Source organism: Trachypithecus francoisi, unplaced genomic scaffold (genome assembly GCF_009764315.1).
Source record: "Trachypithecus francoisi isolate TF-2019V2 unplaced genomic scaffold, Tfra_2.0 Contig01474, whole genome shotgun sequence".
NCBI lineage: Eukaryota > Metazoa > Chordata > Mammalia > Primates > Cercopithecidae > Trachypithecus > Trachypithecus francoisi.
In genome coordinates, this window is record NW_022681435.1 from 920,724 (window position 1) to 938,345 (window position 17,622).

Here is a 17,622-nt window from a genome sequence, read left to right on the forward strand (position 1 = left end):
AATAAAAAGATACTACCTTGCCTAAGGAATGCTCTTTTGAGAGGCTGCATTTAATCCAAAGTAAAACTAAAATTGTTACTGAAAAGAGGAAAACTGGGCTGAGATCTACTTTTATTGATGGTTTCTGAAATGGGTTCCATACCCTCCACCTGCAGGACTCTGGAGGATGCTGTGGAGGACAGGTGTGTGGGGTGAGTTGCACATGACTCCCCCATCCCTAAGTCAACTGGAAGAGTTTCTCATAGGAGATGACCACTCTTCTACCAAACAACCATGTGATCTTTCACTACTGGATAGGAGTCGGGCCCCTGGTCTTTTAGAGGGCATAGCAGATGGGCAGGGAGCACTCTGCTTAAACACACATCTTTTCCTACTCGTCTGTGAATTCCTTGACAGCACAGAGCCTACACTTGGTAACCATGGATAAATGTTATTGGAATGAATAAACAGACTTTAAACAAAAAGGACCTGAGAGCTACACTAATGCAATATATGAATAGTAGAGGGGATTTTTAGCTCAATGATCCCATCATTGGTGACTCTATCAACAAATAAACAGGAACACACAGAGTCATATAAAGACAAGTTTGATGTGGGTTTTGTTCTTATTCAGTTAAAAAAGAGGTTAGGTCATTTGAAAGGCTTCTTTTCAGGTTTCATCTGTGGATCTGAATACTGAATGAATAACAGAGAGAATTATATCTGGAAAATTGCCCTTTCCATAATTTATAAGAAATCTAATCATTTAATATCAGGATTAATCATGGAGGTCTCTGAGGCAGAGAGGGAATCACACTTGGTAAGAGTTTCTAACTAGGGTATTGAAGACCTGGCTAGTTCCTTATTCTCCCACATTCAGAGTTTCTGCTTTAATTTTGGAAGAAAAGTGGGCAGTTATAGTAAGAAAAATAATTTGATAACTTAAAATTTGCTACCTCAAGGACCCTGGTAGGGAGAGTTCACACCTCTGAGGCACTCAGCACAAACATGTTGGTTTAAGAATAAGTGGAGAGACAATGTGAGTTTTAATCCAAGGCATGCCACCACATTGGAGGGAAAGTTCTCTGTCTATACATTTGGGAAGAAAGCTGCTCTGGGAACCCAGCCATGGAATACCTGGAAACTTCTTTTGCCAACCAACACTTATCAAGGTTTGAAAATCACAAGCTCTTAGCATTTAAAATAAGTTCTGAAAAGGTGTTCTTATAGATAATCTCTGGAGAGTATGCCTGGTAGTAAAAAAGAGCATTGAATTTGGAGTTGATGTGCTTGAGTTTAACTCCAGCTGCATGACTTGAGACTAATTGCTCAAACTTCTAAGGCTCACTTTACCAACACCTGAAATGGCCACTATTATCACCCTGACTGGGCTGTTGTGAAGACTGCCTAAGACAATGCATGCAGAGCGCCTAGCAGAGGGGCTGCCAACTCACACTCAGAAAATGTTAGTTTCCTAGTTTCTTTTCTCCAGTTTCTATGGATGATCTATTTACGGGGGTCGGGGGGAGAGAGACAAAATATAATATGTGGGACTCGAGGAATTTACAACAGTTGGTAAGGCAGAGTCATATCTATAAAAGATGCACAGCTATGCGGAGCTGGGTAGGATAAATATCTAGAAATGGTATGATTCATAGGGCTGTAAGAATAGAGAAAAAAATGGCTAGCATGGGTGTGGGAGCAAGGGAAGGCTTCCTGGAAGAAGAATGATTTGAGTCAGTGCTTTGAGAATGGGTGGGTATTAGGTGTACAGAGATAAGCAGATAGGGCTGGACAAGACAGACAGATACAAAAGAACCAAAGGAGAACATACGGGGTGAATTCTGGTAATATGCCCAGCCTGGTCTTGCTGGAAGACTTGTTGCAGATTGGAAGAGCTCAACATAAGGCTTTCGGTAAATGGTAATGGGCTTCAAACACTGAGCTAAGGAATTGGTCTTTATCTTGTAGATAATGGAAAGGCAGCGAAGGTTTTTGAGCAGGAAAGAAGCATAGCTCAATAATATCATTCAGAAAGCTTGCAAGTATACAAACATTCACTCTCGTGTTATAAGCCATGCCGCTGTGAAAAAAAAAAAATCCCTTTCATTATACTAATACTTGGTAAATCACCGAAGACCTACTTCAGAACTCCAAGGAAAACATTTTATGAATCAAAAGCTAAGGACAATATGTTAGCAATTAAATGAGATAACATAACAGCCGAGGCAGAACCACAGTTTTCCCCACCACGATTTCAAGCTGCTGCAGAAAGAAACGCTTATATCACCTTCCAAGTTATCAAGCCATTTTGTTTTGATTTTTGGAAGGCGGGGAGAGAGGAAACGAGAAGGGTACAGAGGTCGAGAGGATTCAAAGCTGTCTATTCTTTAATCAGAAGGAATTACTAAGGAGAGTTAGAAAGGTGATGTGCTCAAAATAAATCCGGGACTGGGATGAGTATCAAGTTACTGCAACTCGCTTCCGCCCAGAACAACAAACGAAGGTGTGTAGTTGGGAATGAGACTCTCACCAGTGTTCTCTGCTGAAGTTTCCGGTGCATACCTCCCACGGCTACTTTATTTACTGCAGCTGGCCAAAGTTTTATAGCCTGTTTCATGTATTAAAATTCAAATGTGGAAAACATTACCAGTATCCTCCTTGAATTTTTTTGTTGTTGGGGGTAAGGGGGGTGAGTTTTTTTTTTTTTTTCCTTCCCCTTAAACTTCCTTTTTATTGTGGAATGTATCAAATGGTCAAAGGCTAACTTCAGACTGATTAAATTCAAAACTATTTCCTTTGTTCTATGTTTTTGTTTTAAAATTCATACCAGTTTGCACCGGAAAGATAGGCCAAACCAATCCTTTTCACACACATTAGTGTTTCAGGCTGAGGAGCTCAGATTCTGGGGACACACTTAATGGTTTTCAAGAAGAAAGGAGAGAGACTGCAAAACCCCATTTGGTTCAAAGGGCAGCAGGGTGATGACATGCCATATCTTTGGAGTTACGCTATGATCTGGTTGGCTCTGTGGCTGTCCTTGATTGAATATTAAATGTCTTCAGAGGAGAAAACAGGAACTTTTCCTTATCAGCAAAACTGGCAGCTTTATTGCTTGTGTGTGTGTGTGTGTGTGTGTGTGTGTATGTCAAGATCAAATTAAAGGGGTTTCTATGTAATACTGGCTAATTATTTCCTTTTTTCTACCGTTCTATTCCATCATCTCACTTTCCCTTCTACTGAGGTCAGTCCAACTTCCTATCTCCAAAAATAATTCTATTCTTTTCCTCCCATCCCACCTCTGAATCTGACTCAAAAAGGAGGCAATTCAAAGGTCAAATAGTCCCAAAAAGCATTTATGTATAGTTTAATATTTAAAAGAACCACTTAACCTACATCTGGTATTTAAGAAAAACTTTATATATTTATGGAAAAGACTCTCTCTCTGAAGCAATGCCCTGGGTGCATGTTACATCCGTTTAACATATGCAAAAGGAACACAGCTACAGAAATTAAACTATTTTTCTCTTCATTGAGAGCAGATATACAGAAATGGTTGTAAGTCACAGATCTGGCTTTTAATAAAGCCAGATTTCTTAATTAAAAGCAGTATTGTTTAAACATTGTAGTTAAAAAAAAAGAGCTGTACAAACGAAAATCTCATATTATATGCATCCCAAGTGTATTTAACACATTACCTGAGGCCAAGCTAAATTAAAATCTAGACTTTTCTTTTGTAAACTCTAAGCAACTGCCATGAACATATAAACAATTTTTACTCAATGATGAATTTTTAGGGCAGAGGTCAAGGAAAAGAAACAAAGATTTCTCTTTGGCATTCAAAAATATCTTTCCACATTTTAGATGTGAGTTCATTGCTTCTATTTATAAGCCAGTATTTTTGGTTTCAAATTGGTTGCAGATTTCAGTACTACACTGTTCAGAATGGTACTCTTAATCTTAGCCTTTTATTAAGAGAAACTGAAAGATGGACAGGAGAATACTACTGAATAAGAACTTAAAAGAACCTCATAATAATTAGTATGTATTTTGCATTTCCTTTTGGGACCATGCTTAAATGAGAAATGCTACAGTGATAATGGAAAATATACCTTCATCCAAGCAACTTTTAGCGAGCCTGTAACGGACAAAACAGGATACTAAGGTGCTCAGAGACCTGGTAGAGCTTGTGAGGAGCAGAACTACAGAGAATCACTGGTCCAGTTACATTCTCCACCACTCTGGTCACCTTATTAATTGTCATCACTTAATATTCTATTAAGAAGAGTCTCTGAATCTTCATAATCATCCCCAAAAGAATTATCTCCAAAATCCTTTCAAAAGTAATGAGGAAAAAAAAATCACAATTGTAATATGGACAAATCTCTTAAATATAATTCAAATAAAGACTTATTCTAAATAGGTAGTGATAAAGCTACTCTATTAAATTACACAGCCACACACAATGTATTTATACAAACAAACATACCATATATTTCTATCTCCCAGACTCAGAACTGACAGACACTATTTTGGCTTCTTTAATTAAAAAAAAAAAAACACTAATATTTGAATTACTAGCAATGTCATATTATAATATGAACTCAAATTGTACACTTTGGCCAGGGTCACCAAAATGAATAATTTCAAACACCAACAATGACCCAGTAATTCATTCTAAAAGGGAAACATGTGTCTGCACAAAAACTTAAACATTACTATTTACAGAAGCATTATTCATCATAGCCAAGGAATTGGAACAACCCAAATGTGTAATGTGGTATGTCCATACAGTGAAATACTACTTGACAATAAAAATGAATGAAGCTCTAATATGCAGCAAACTATGGAAAAACAGCAACAGTCATACTAAGTAAAAGAAGCCAAGTCAAAAAAGACCACCGCATGTTGTATGATTCCATATATTCAAAATATCCAGAATAGGTAAATCTATAGACACAGAAAGTAGATGAGTGGTTGCCAAGGGCTGGAAGTGGAGGGATGGGGAATGACTGCTTAATGGGCACCAGGGGTTCTTTTCTTTTTGCAGGGGGCAAAAATATTGAAAACCTAGACTATGGTGATGGTTGCACAATCTTGCGAATACACTGAAACACTTGAAATGTACACCTGAAATGGGCTCATTGTATGTTAAGTGAAATATATAATTCAAATAAATTATATATTGAGATATATCTATATCTCAATAAAGCTGATTTTTTTAAAAAAAAACAGCAACAATAGTATCTATACCTGACATTCTAACTCTATATAACTATAGAGTCTATAAATTTCATCACTTACCATGAGTGAATGTCTGTTGGCTGAAAGAAGGCCGGTTCCATACCCTGAGCCCAGACCACCCATGGCTCCATTATGAGAAGGTCCAATGATTCCATGCATGTCCCCATGACCACCAGGCATAGCTGTGGATGGGCCCACTGCATGGTTCCGGAGAACATGAATAGCATCATCCAGTCTTTCTAAACGATCTTCAATTCGGCTTTGCTGTTGGTCAACAAATAATGTAAAATTAGATTTAGTTCAAAAGGGTGCCTAAATTACATAAGTAAAACTTCAGTTGACAAAAAACACACTGCGGGTTTTTCCTTAAAACAATGTTAATACAAACAGTGTTGTTTCCAGAAAACTGGTAGAACATGTTAATGTTAAAATTATAGAGTTATTTTTTCATGAACAAACTATATTCAATAATTATTCCAGGACATTATAACGTTCATGTGCTACATACGGTACTGCCTTTTGAAAGACAATTTAGATTTATAAGAGAAAAATGTTCACTGAATTTAAGGAACTTTCTGGCAGGTATTAAGTTAAAGAGTTTTAAACAATTAGCACTGGAAAGATGACCTATTTATAGTTTCTTAATTAAAGTATTCTCCTGAAGGTATATTTCTTTGGTCTTCCCTATGGTATAAGACACAGTGCTAAGTACCAAATCAGAGACAGGGAAAAGCAAATGGATGGTAATTTCTTGTTGAGTTTTTACAGGGTGTTTCTGGCTTTCTATCTGTCATCAAAACCAGTGGGTGTGTGGTGGTATGTGTGTAAGGGCTTCAAAATGGTTACGGAAAAAAATTATATAAATTCTGTCAACTAAAGTAGTATAAGATTTTAAGACTGAAGAATCACAAACACTTGAATCAATTGTTCACTGGGGGCATCTAACTGAGTTCAAAGCCCCAATCACAGTATAGAATTCACGACTTTAAACCATTAAAAACCAAGCAACCTTTGTTCATCCTTGCCATTACGATACTAGTTTTACACGACTAGACAATACCTATAGTTTTTAGTGAAGAAAAAGTGTGTATTCATTTTAAAAATATGTATTCATTTTAAAAACTGTGATCAATAATGGTATCAAATACCACTGTCCAGTGTACACTATTTAAAATATACCATCTCACTGATCCTCATTTCACGTGTGTACGGGCAGGCAGGGAAGACATTATGATCCCTTCCATACAGACATGAAAATGAGGCTCAAAGACATGAAGTGAATTAATTACATAGCGTCACACTGCTAGGAAATGGTAAAGTCTGAGTTTGAATCTAGGGCTTTTTATTTTAAATCTAGTGACTCTTTGTACTAGATTATGCTACAATCGACTTTGATTTGAATGGGCTGTGCAAACACGTGTACCAGCCCTACTGCATGAGAAAAACCATTTCTAATTATTCTATACTGACAGGAAGAATGTGTGTCTAATATGGTAGTCTATGGTACAGAACATTTTGATTTGGTGGGTTTGGGAGTTAAACTACCTTCCCTAGACTGCTAGCTTTGCTACGTACTTGGCCTTGGAAAAGTTACTAAACCTCTTAGCGTGTATGCTTTTTAATTTATAAATATGGGAATGATAATACATACTTACTTCTGAGTGTAAATATATGCAGGAAAAGAAATCATACATGGGTCTATCACAGTTTCTGGCTCACAGCTTCCTGGTAGAGAGAGCAGTTTCTGCTTGTGAATCTCTTCTTCAGTGTTCAGAATTCAAACAGAATGGAAGCTGTGGTCCATAACTACACACCTCATCTTTACAGTTCTATAGTTGGATGAAGCCTGGTTTTGATGAATAGGACCCAGAGAATAACTGATGAAGGAAAACACTAAAACAACTAATTATTTGGATGTGGTCCACAGATTAATTGGACTGGGTAGTGCATATATTGTTTCACTGTCCGGTTTCCTTTATTGGTTAAAATGCATAGCTGAATGATTCATACACTATAGCAAGGAAGAACACAACAAAGGAGGGAAATCCACCTTTGCTTTGCTTTTCAGATTTTCCTTAAGATTAAGCTGAAAGGGAAGTATATAAGACAACACTAAGGCAGACAGATAAATCTATGTCTTCTTCCATGTGTCATCTCAGGATATGAGGGAGAAAAGAAAATCTCAACCCCGAGGAACTAAAAGGCCCCTCTCCCTCACTGCTATTCCTTCCCACTAGATTCATGTACTGCCTAAATGCTGCACAACCAGCATTGTTTCATGCATATTTCTGGCCCCCACCATTATGAGGAAAGAAAGACTGAAGTGTCAGACACTGAATCATCATGTGAGTATTTACAATAATTAATTTCATCCATGGAAATTTTCAGCAATTCCCTCCTGGAAGAGTAGGCATTTCTCTACCACGAAGGATACCAGTGGGTTTCTATGAGAGGGAAATCTCCTGTAAACTTGTTATTCTGGAAAGTAAAGCCGAGGTAGATGAAATCAAACGTTCCAGGTATAGGACATAGCTAGAGTTCCAGCACTCTGATAGCAGGAAAGTGATTTAATCATCTACAGGGATCTTTCTTAGAGATGGGGAGGAGACCATTGCCCTTCCAGGATTTTATCTGATACTTAGATATTTACAGCCCTGGGGCTTCCATTACAGTAGTATCTGGGGTCCCATTTCCAAACAGGAACAAGCATAGCCTAATGACTCTGGCTCCAGCAAACTTGTGCGCTTAACACTGACTTAAAGTTACTAACAGGGAAAATCAGAATCTTGGAGAGTGAAGGAGACTGAATAAGAAAGAACATGACCTGGAAATGGGTGGAACAGAGACTGGCAAATGAGACATACCAAAGAGTGTAAGGGTCCTTCATAATTAGGAGACGATGAGGCCTGTCCTCCATTTCTAGACCAAACAGCTGTGCCTGCTGATATTAAAATGGGAATTTCAATCAGATCTAGACACACGTAAAAAGATGCTTGCCAATATTTTAAACAGTCCTTTTGGAGATGGCAATGATGATTTTCATTTAAACAATAAGGTAAATGCATGTAAACTTCCCATATTAGAATTTTGGGACAAGAAAAACATTTTAAATGTAAAATACGTAGACTTTACATAGACTCACAATTCCCCCAGGCTGGCTGTCTCCTAAAAGAGAACATTTAATTGATTCTGAATTTTGGTTAGAAGGGTTCCTGTGGAAGAAAAACTATCACTATGGAGTCAAGGTACTTTTAAGGGTACAAAAATGGGATTTTGTTAGACCTTCATGCAAGGCCAGTTTATGTTAAACCAAAATTCTTGCACCAATGGAAAACAGCTTTGCTGCTTGTTTTTAAAACAATCTTTAGAAAAAGATAAATCTTGAAAAACTTTTTAAGGGAATAAGATTAGTTATCAGTGATCCACTAAGCCGGGAATTTGAAGTCAATATACAGCAACAACTATAAGTTTCTTCTGAAGAAAGTAATTTTTTTTATGATTCACTAAACTTGAAGGCCAAAAAAAGACTGCTGTTAGAATACATATTACATGTCTAACCTACAAAATAAAAAACACTTTAAATTTAAAATAATACACATTCACTGTAGAAAACTTGGAAAATACATAATTCAAAAAGGAAAAAATAATAGCTATGATCTCACTGAAATCTCATGCCCCGACACTGTTAGCACTTTTAAAATCCACTCTTCCTGTCTTTTCTGGGTGTGCATGTATATTTTTATGCTAAATAAAAATAGAATATTTTGTTCAATTACTTTTCTTGACAGAATTTGGACAGAGCCGTCGGTGTGAAAATAGCAATCTGTCCCCATATTTGCATCTTCATAAAAGTTCTTTCTTCCTAACATGTGGTCTTCCATGATGCATTACCAAGACTCAAAAAGTGGCATCTCTAGCCTTGTTTCTGTGCCTTTCACCGAGAGCATGCTACTCAGGTCGAGGGAATTTGTGATGTTTTCCGGACTGACTGTGCATCCCAATTTTTCTTTCCCACCGTTAATCTAGAAATGGACGGCAGAACTGTGAGCACCAGATTTTTGTCCAAGCTCTGCTATTACTACGTTGTATAAACTAAACAACTCAACTCCCTTTCTGGGACTCAGTATTCTCATCTGTAAAATCAGGGTATCAGACTACATTAGTTGTTCTTAAACATTATGATACCACAGAACATTTTCTTTTTTCTAAATTAGAAAATGAATAAAATGAAAGCTACTTTGTTTGAAATGTGGAAACTGGAGTTCCACCTGCTCAGATTTCTCTATTTCTTGTTGTCTCGAAAGGGGGATACTGACACTTGAAATCATTTTTCAGAGTGTAAGAATCTGGTACAGAACCCGAGCAGGACAACAATACTGAACTCTACTTCCTATTTCCACCAGGGGGAACATTTCATTACCCTCTTAAAATCACCTCAATTGCATCTCAGTTTCAACGTGGTCTCTCTGGATATACAGACTTCAAAATCCAACTGCTCTCTCTGTTCTGTGATCTTCCCATACCACGGAGGCTTGGAAGAGGCTGACATTAAATCCCAGCTAAGCCATGGCCATCATTTCTGAAAGTTTTGTGCAATGTGAAACCTCCTGTCCTCAACCAAGGAGCCGAGTTTACACTGGGCCATGAGAGCTGCATGCAGGAAATATATAGGCAAGTGACTCCACTATAAATTACAGTAAGCTAAGGTTTCCATCAGGTACGGATGTGATTTAGGTTTTGTTGTTGCTGTTGTTGTTTTGTTTTTTTAATAAACCACCTGTCCCCTTACCGAAGAGCAGAGACATGAACCAGGGAAGGCTTTCTGGAAGCATTTATATTGGAAAGACAATGAGTCTCTTAAACAGAACCCTGGTAAGTGAAATCATTTACTGACATAATTCTACAAATTACAGTTATTCAATTTGAAGCCACAGGTCATATGCGTGTGCTATACTTTGAAGCCAAACATCCCTTCTACTCCACACAATTACTTCACAATGTATTTATAAAATTATAGTTTCCTCCAAACATCCCAATGGCATGAACTTTAAAGAGGGAATTTGGAAAGCCTAAAATTTCTGCAGGAAATGATCCATTTAAATAGTCTATATTTGATGACTCTATAGTCTATATTCATATTCATGACTATATTAACTGAGTTTTTTTCATCTGAGACGTTTTATTGGAATACATTATTCTGCTGTTGGGTGTCTTCTGTGGAGCTAAGAAAAGTGTAAGAAATACATTTTCCATATGCCTGTATATTTTAAAAAGATAATCTAATTTTTAAGAAAAGGTTTGGATGTAAATGACGAAACTGTTACCTGGCAATTTGTCTCTCCCACCCTTTGTATTTGTCTGTTATAGGAATGTCAAGCTTTGGGATTTGGGGGGAAGTGAGTTTCTACCTATAAAATCAGGAAGTATAAGGGGGGAATCATTCTTATAAACTGTTGTATGGTGAAATGGGATTTGAAACACACTACCTGAGAGAGACGGAGGAGAGCCAACAGGAGTTGAAGGGTTTGATGAAAAGCTGTTGTTAGTGTGATCTGGAGAATAGATCTTAAAACATAGGGAGAAAAAAAAAACACCCTCATTCATTAAAATAATTCACATTTTTCTAAACTACAAAGTTGTCAATGCAATTCATTTAAAACTTACCAGTTACAAAATACATGTAACAATCAACTACATTACCAATATTGTCAAATGAAGAACTTAATAATTATTTTAATTTTTCAAAACAAGAATTACTGATGTGGTATGGGTTGGTGGGAAAAGAGCCAGGCTGGGGTCAGCAGACTTCAATTCAACTCTTCGTTCCTACTGGCTGTGTGGCTATGGGCAAGCCAGGGAGATACTCTGAACTTTCCTTTCCTCATTTACAAAATGAGGATCATTTCTAAGACATTTTGTCACTCGTTTGCCAGATTTAGGCATTTGATTCCATAGCATCAGAAGGCCCAGATGAAACAAAAACTTTTACTTAGGGCACAATGCTAATATAGTGTGAACTTTTTTAATGCTCCCAATGGTAAAAGCCAACTGAAGAGACAAAATCTTAGAGAAACAAATCTTCACTTACATTTACTTATTTATGAGATGGAGTCTCGCTCTGTCACCCAGGTTGCAGGGCAGTGGCGTGATCTCAGCTCACTGCAACCTCTACCTCTCAGGTTCAAGAAATTCTCCTGCCTCAGCCTCCAGAGTAGCTGGGATTATAGGCATGCGCCACCCATGCCCAGCTAATATTTGTGTTTTTAGTAGTGATGGGGTTTCATCGTGCTGGTCAGGCTAGTCCTGAACTCCTGACCTCAAGTGATCCTCCCACCTTGGCCTCCCAAAGTGCTAGGATTACAGGTGTGTGCTACCACACCTGGCCCTCCACTTACATTTCTAAATGACCATGTTTAGCTTTTGACTAAAATACCAGATATACTCTCTGAGACAATGAAGGTATGCCATTTTCTCATCAGGGAACATGCAAGAAATATTCAATTTTAGCTTTCTGGCAGTAGCTGGGCAAAGCAGAGAATCTGAGTCTCCCAGGTGCCAATTATGTGACAATTCTTCATGGACCTCAGTTATTGTCATTTTTTTTTTTTTTCAAATGCCTCTTTCAAAGTGTTTTAGAACTATTCCTTGCTAAGACAGTCTTAGTTGGTCAATGTGCAACATTACTACATTAGAGTAAAATACGACATCAGTATAAAAAAACGATAAACCAAAGGCCAGGAGAATATTCCCAAATCCATAATTGAGTGAGGCTTAGTACCATTGCAAGGATGAGAGAAAGAGACTATCTATATACTGGAAGCTTCAGAGCCTTCTCAAATTTTCCAGTGACTGTTATGCACGAAAGCTAGCATTTTCCAAAAATCAAAGCTATTTGCCATTCATTTTCTAAAATTCCAAATGTCCACTTCTGATTAAAGTTCACTCTTTACAATGGTACATATGGAGTCCAAAGTCAATATTTCCTCACCGAAGCAAGTGCTTTCCCCAGAGCATCTCCAGTCTGGGAGCTGCCGGCTGCCCCACTTCCTCTATTTGCTGCAAAAACAAAAGGCAGAATATGAAAACCAGGCAGTGAGACGTCTAACAATTTTCTATTCCTGGTCCATTTACTCACAATTTAATTGCATTTTTAATGCTAATTACAACACATTAATCTTTAATTAGTATTAATTTGTTTGCTGAGGTAGATGTCAAATATATTCATGTTTTTTTTTTACAGATAAAACATAAACCTGACACCTTGGTTTAAAGATAAAGTGGTTTCCTTGCTATGACTTTCCCCTTGCTGTTGATGAGCTGGCGAATGTAGCAAGCTATGTGATGGTCATTGCTGACAAGTATATAGTACTTTCAGGTCTCTGGAGTCCTCAGAGTCTGGCTTTTCTTTATATTATTTTATAGTAAATGGAATTATCTTCACAAATAACTTCCACCTGTTTTCAAATAAATAGAAATTTGATACATAGCAAAATGGCGTATTCGTCTCATAGTTCCACAGTACACCAAACAAACAAACAAAAATTTCCACAACAGGTCTGGCTAACAAGGAGAGAAAATATGTTTAATGTTTTAAATAACATATATTCTCCACATATTTAAAAGTCTGTATTCACACTAAAAAAAGTGAACTGGTATGCTACTAAAAGTCAATATGGTCTCAAATTCCAGAGATAAAGTAAGTCTACATATTCATGAAGCTTATCTCTACTGCCTTAAACACTGGTATTTTTATCTATAGAAGAGAAAGAACAAAGAGTATTGTGAATAATAAAAGACATATATTCCAATATATAACTCAAAGCCAGCTTTCTTTAACATGTATTGTTTGAAGGTATCTTGCCTTTAGAACTAAGTGATAAAATGGGATTTCCAGGATTCCTGTGAAGTCTTCAGTATTAACAGAATGCCTAGAACTTGGGGTATGTTGTATTTATTAAAGCCTCAACATTAGCAAATAGACATAGTATCTAAATAAAACCTATTAATGCTCTGGAGGAAAGTTTTTTTCACTATTTTGTGAAATAAGAAAAGAAAAGCTTAAATTACCCAATGAATCCAAGCAAAATTTCATTAAACAGGTATATAATTTAAAAGACTTGCCAGCTCCATTCTTGAACTAAGAGAGCCTTCTCAAATGTGTTGTCATCACCTTCCACACCTTTAAAATGCAGTAGTGGGGTCAGATCTTCAATGGTCCAATTCTATGGCTTTTCCAGGTCATAATTTAATTCTCCTGACCTCTGCTTAGCATAGCTAATTTATGCTTGTTATTTTCATATATTTATATTTTGGGTGTCTCAGTTAGATAATTTTTTTTTTTTTTTTTTGAGACGGAGTCTTGTTCTGTTGCCCAGGCTGGAGTGCAGTGGCACAATCTCGGCTCACAGCAACCTCCACCTTCCGAGTTCAAGCGATTCTCCTGCCTCAGCCTCCTGAGTATCAGCTGTGATTACAGGCGCATGCCACCACGCTGGCTAATTTTTGTATTTTTAGTAGAGACAGGATTTCACCATGTTGGTCAAGCTGGTCTCGAACTCCTGACCTCGTGATCCACCCGCCTTGGCCTCCCAAAGTGCTGGGATTACAGGAGTGAGCCAAGGCACCCACCCGATAATGTTTTGATATATGCTTTATTTGGTTTACAAAACCCACTCCCATATTTATTTGTTAATTGCTAAAATGCTGAAAGAAAACTGGCACATGATAAAAAGAACACAATTAGCTTGTGATAAAACAAACTTCTTTTCCATATCACAAAGTTATGATATTAAAATACATGAGTCATTAGCACTCATGATAGGTACTGTATAAGCAAGTTCTTAGAAATGAGGGTCTGACATCATACAATTGGACCAGTGAGAGCAACTCAGATATCAATAGTATTAAAAATATTTAATATAAGATAAAATACAACAAATTATATCTAGTGTGAAAACGAGAAGAATTTCTGTATTAAGGAGTCCTTTAAAAACTAAAAACAGGGATTGCAGGCATGCACCACTATGCCTGGCTAAGGCAGGAGAATCGCTTGAACCCGGGAGATTGAGATCGTGCCATTGCACTCCAGCCCGGGCAACAGGAGCAAAACTCTGCCTCAAACAACAAGAACAAACAAACCTAAAAATCATTATAAAGAGAAAATAATAATGATGTGAAACATAGGTGACACTAACCTTTTTTTCAGTATGCATTACCATGGTATTTGGGGGTACTTATCTTTTTTTTTTTTTTCCCTAGGAGCAATATTTCTTATCATTATTATATACCTAAAAACTAGATCTACCAGCCAAAATAATTTGTGATATTTGCTTGATTTGAATATAGATTTTCACAAAAAGTCCAGAGCTACATTGGAAAAATCACATTATCTAACAAAGAACCTAAGCCAAAAAAGAACAAGATACTGCTTCATTACAGATAATATCTGCTACAGTAGTGGCTTTCAAAAGATTAATTCTTCCTTTAGACAACTTTAAAATGAAGATTATAAATAATATACATATATTTATGAAACTAAACAAAATATTGAACACCAATAAAAATATTTTAGGAGCATTTAAAAACTAAATATGTATGTCCCCAAAATCACACATTAGAAGAGGCAAGATATTATGATCATTCTGATTTCTTTAGAACTAAGCCTTTCTAACTAAACTTTCTATCAGTGCCTGTTTTATGCAGGGAGATACTATGACTCAGGAAATAGAATTAAAAATAGAATCAACTGCTTACCTCATCGTGTCATGAAAATATTTCAGAAAACTACAAAGGTTACTCATGGAAATCACTGATAAGAACAGACTATTTTTTAACATGAAGCCATTTTACCTTGCAACAGCTGGAGTGCCAAACCCAAGGGCTTAAATTTCAAAGCAGTTTACTGGGGCCAGTTTGCCCTTTCACTTGGAATGCCTTTTGCTCTGGTCCAGGAAACACTGGAGAAGCTACATTTTCTAGATTCCCTGAACATGTTAAGCTACTTGGGTCTTTCTCTTACAGATTTCTCTTTTTATTTGTGTGACTGATATAACAAAGGGTATAACTGGAAAGTAAATATATTTTAATTCTCAAGTGGCAGAATTTTTTTTTTTTTTTTTTGCATTGAGAAGTGGGCCATGTTTATCAAGATACATCAAACCCGCATTTTCAGCTTTAATGTAACAGGACTTGATTACTCTTTGAGGCCCAAGATTTTTGTCAATTCATATTAGAGATGATCAAAATGTTCATGTAACAGAAATAAAGATGAAAACCAATGCATTTGCTTGGTAAAGACTTTATCGATTTCTACTTTTGGCTCTAATCAATTTATCTTGCCCAAGAGAAATATAATCAGTCCCTAAGTAGAGCTGTAACATACAAATGTGAATGGAAGATGAGCAGTTATTAAGAGGAACTGTAATTTTTGTAGGAGGCTTCGACACTGCCTGCCACCCAAGTATTGTTCAGATGGCTTGAACACAGGTGGTGCTGCTGGCTAGAAGATGAGGCAGAAAGAAGGGTTTTGTATCTTGGGCTACATGCTAGACCACCCTCTGTCTCAGTCTCAGCTTTGGGGAAATGTTCATTCCTATTAGAACACACCCTCAACAAAACACTGGGATGAGTGGTGCCTTGGGATCAACTACTACAAATCAGAATTTGGAAAATGTGTTGCCCCTTTAACGCACACCCATCATCTAAGGCTGGGAACATCATGAAGGCATCAAAGGAATAAGAAGCACAATTCACACTGTGTTTGCTTGAGAGACGACTGCTTTCAAAGTAGGGTTTTCTAAACAGTGTCCGAGTGACCCTCATGTTATGAAACCATTAGAAACAGCATAACAATACCATGTGCTTATCCATAAAGATGACAAAAAGAGGGAGCATTTCTAGCACTCCTACTACAACCATTTCAAAATAAAAACTCAAGTATGTAGACTACAATGTACTAATTTTTAACAAGAGGGATTCCTAGGAATTCAGGGGGAAGTTGGGCTTCCTAATTGTGCACAGGAAATAGAGGAGATTTAAATCAAACTAGTTTATTGTTCTCTGTTAGTGATCTTGGTAACTAAGATGCCTTGACATTGCTGGATAAAATTCATATTACTCTTATGCTCTGTGCTTGTTCATCACCCGACTATTTCAAGGCTCAATATTCTTGTAAAATATAAAGTGAACATTATGCGACTACTCTAATAATAAAATTACTGTGAAACCAAGTCCTCAAGGGGAAAAGGACGTAATGTTTCTACTAGACAAGCCACATACTAACATGTCATTCAAACATGTCATTAGAAATGAAAGTCCTAAGCCAGATTAATTCACGAACCAAATAGATATTCCAGGGTAATCTTTAGCATATGGTGTATTAAATCAATCTTGGTAGCCTCTTCCTTCAACACTGTTTGGTTTGAGGTTTAAAAACATGGAAAAGACCATGTATTAGAAAGCAGGCCAGTTAAAGACTAATAAAACAATAATAGTTATTATAACCATTATGTTAGTTATATGACCAATTCTCTCTGAGGGCAAGGGAGTGTGTGTAGCCTCAAACCACAAAGGGTCACACCCTGTGAATGTATACAGATGGTATGTCCCAATGGGGAGATGAAGCATTCTCATCCTTGAGCAGTCTCAGTGGTCTGTGCTATGGTAGGAGGTCCTCTTACTTCTTTCCATCAGGAAGGGCTACTGGATATTATTGCAAATAGGAAGGAAATATGTCGCTAACCAAATATTTATGGTTACTATCCTGTAGACATCCCTATTCGCTATAGCTGGTATCTAATAACATACTACACTTCCTCCTCCGTATGTATGCTCAGATGCAGAGGCACTGAACTGCACTGCTTCTGAGAATGCCCAGTGGCATAACATTGAAAGAGTCTGAAGAACTGAGTAGAAGGTGCTGATGCTGGTAACTCCCAAAGACCCCTGACAGCTTCTCTCCTTAACTGGGTGTGCCGCCAGCTGAACTACTGTGAATCCATACTTGTGTCCCATACATTATATTCCTCTAACTGTAGGGCTATTTAGATGACCCTTTCAATTCAGAAAGGTCTAATATGATCTCCAGAGTGTGCCAGTGAGGCTTGAGAAAAGTAGTGGACTGTATGCGATGAATAAAATACCTTGTTCTACAATTCTCTTGAAAATCCATGGATGAATGTGTCATAAAACACACACACACACACACACACACACACACACACACACACACACCTCATTAATGTAATCCAAGTAAGCTTTATCATTCTTAAGGATTTCTCAAAAAAATGATATTGGGTATTACAGGGCAAAAGAAAACAAAGCAAGAAACACGCGGTCATTCCCCCAAGCCAAACAAATAGTAAACCTCAGTGGACATCTTCCATCTTTGAGATGCAGAGG

The 17,622-nt window shown here is 37.2% G+C and overlaps 1 protein-coding gene across 25 annotated transcripts in view; it reads right to left on the reverse strand.

Moving 5' to 3' along the window:
- The window catches only part of TCF4 (transcription factor 4), a 369,074-nt gene that overhangs the window by 25,400 nt on the left and 326,052 nt on the right, over positions 1 to 17,622 (reverse strand). For all 25 annotated transcript variants that reach the window (XM_033238226.1, XM_033238190.1, XM_033238218.1 and 22 more), the window contains 4 exons: positions 12,212 to 12,279; positions 10,710 to 10,788; positions 8,088 to 8,164; positions 5,284 to 5,487 (listed from right to left, as the gene is read on the reverse strand). In XM_033238226.1, coding sequence (XP_033094117.1) covers positions 5,284 to 5,487; positions 8,088 to 8,164; positions 10,710 to 10,788; positions 12,212 to 12,279 — 428 coding nt within the window. The remainder of the gene's footprint in view (positions 1 to 5,283; positions 5,488 to 8,087; positions 8,165 to 10,709; positions 10,789 to 12,211; positions 12,280 to 17,622) is intronic.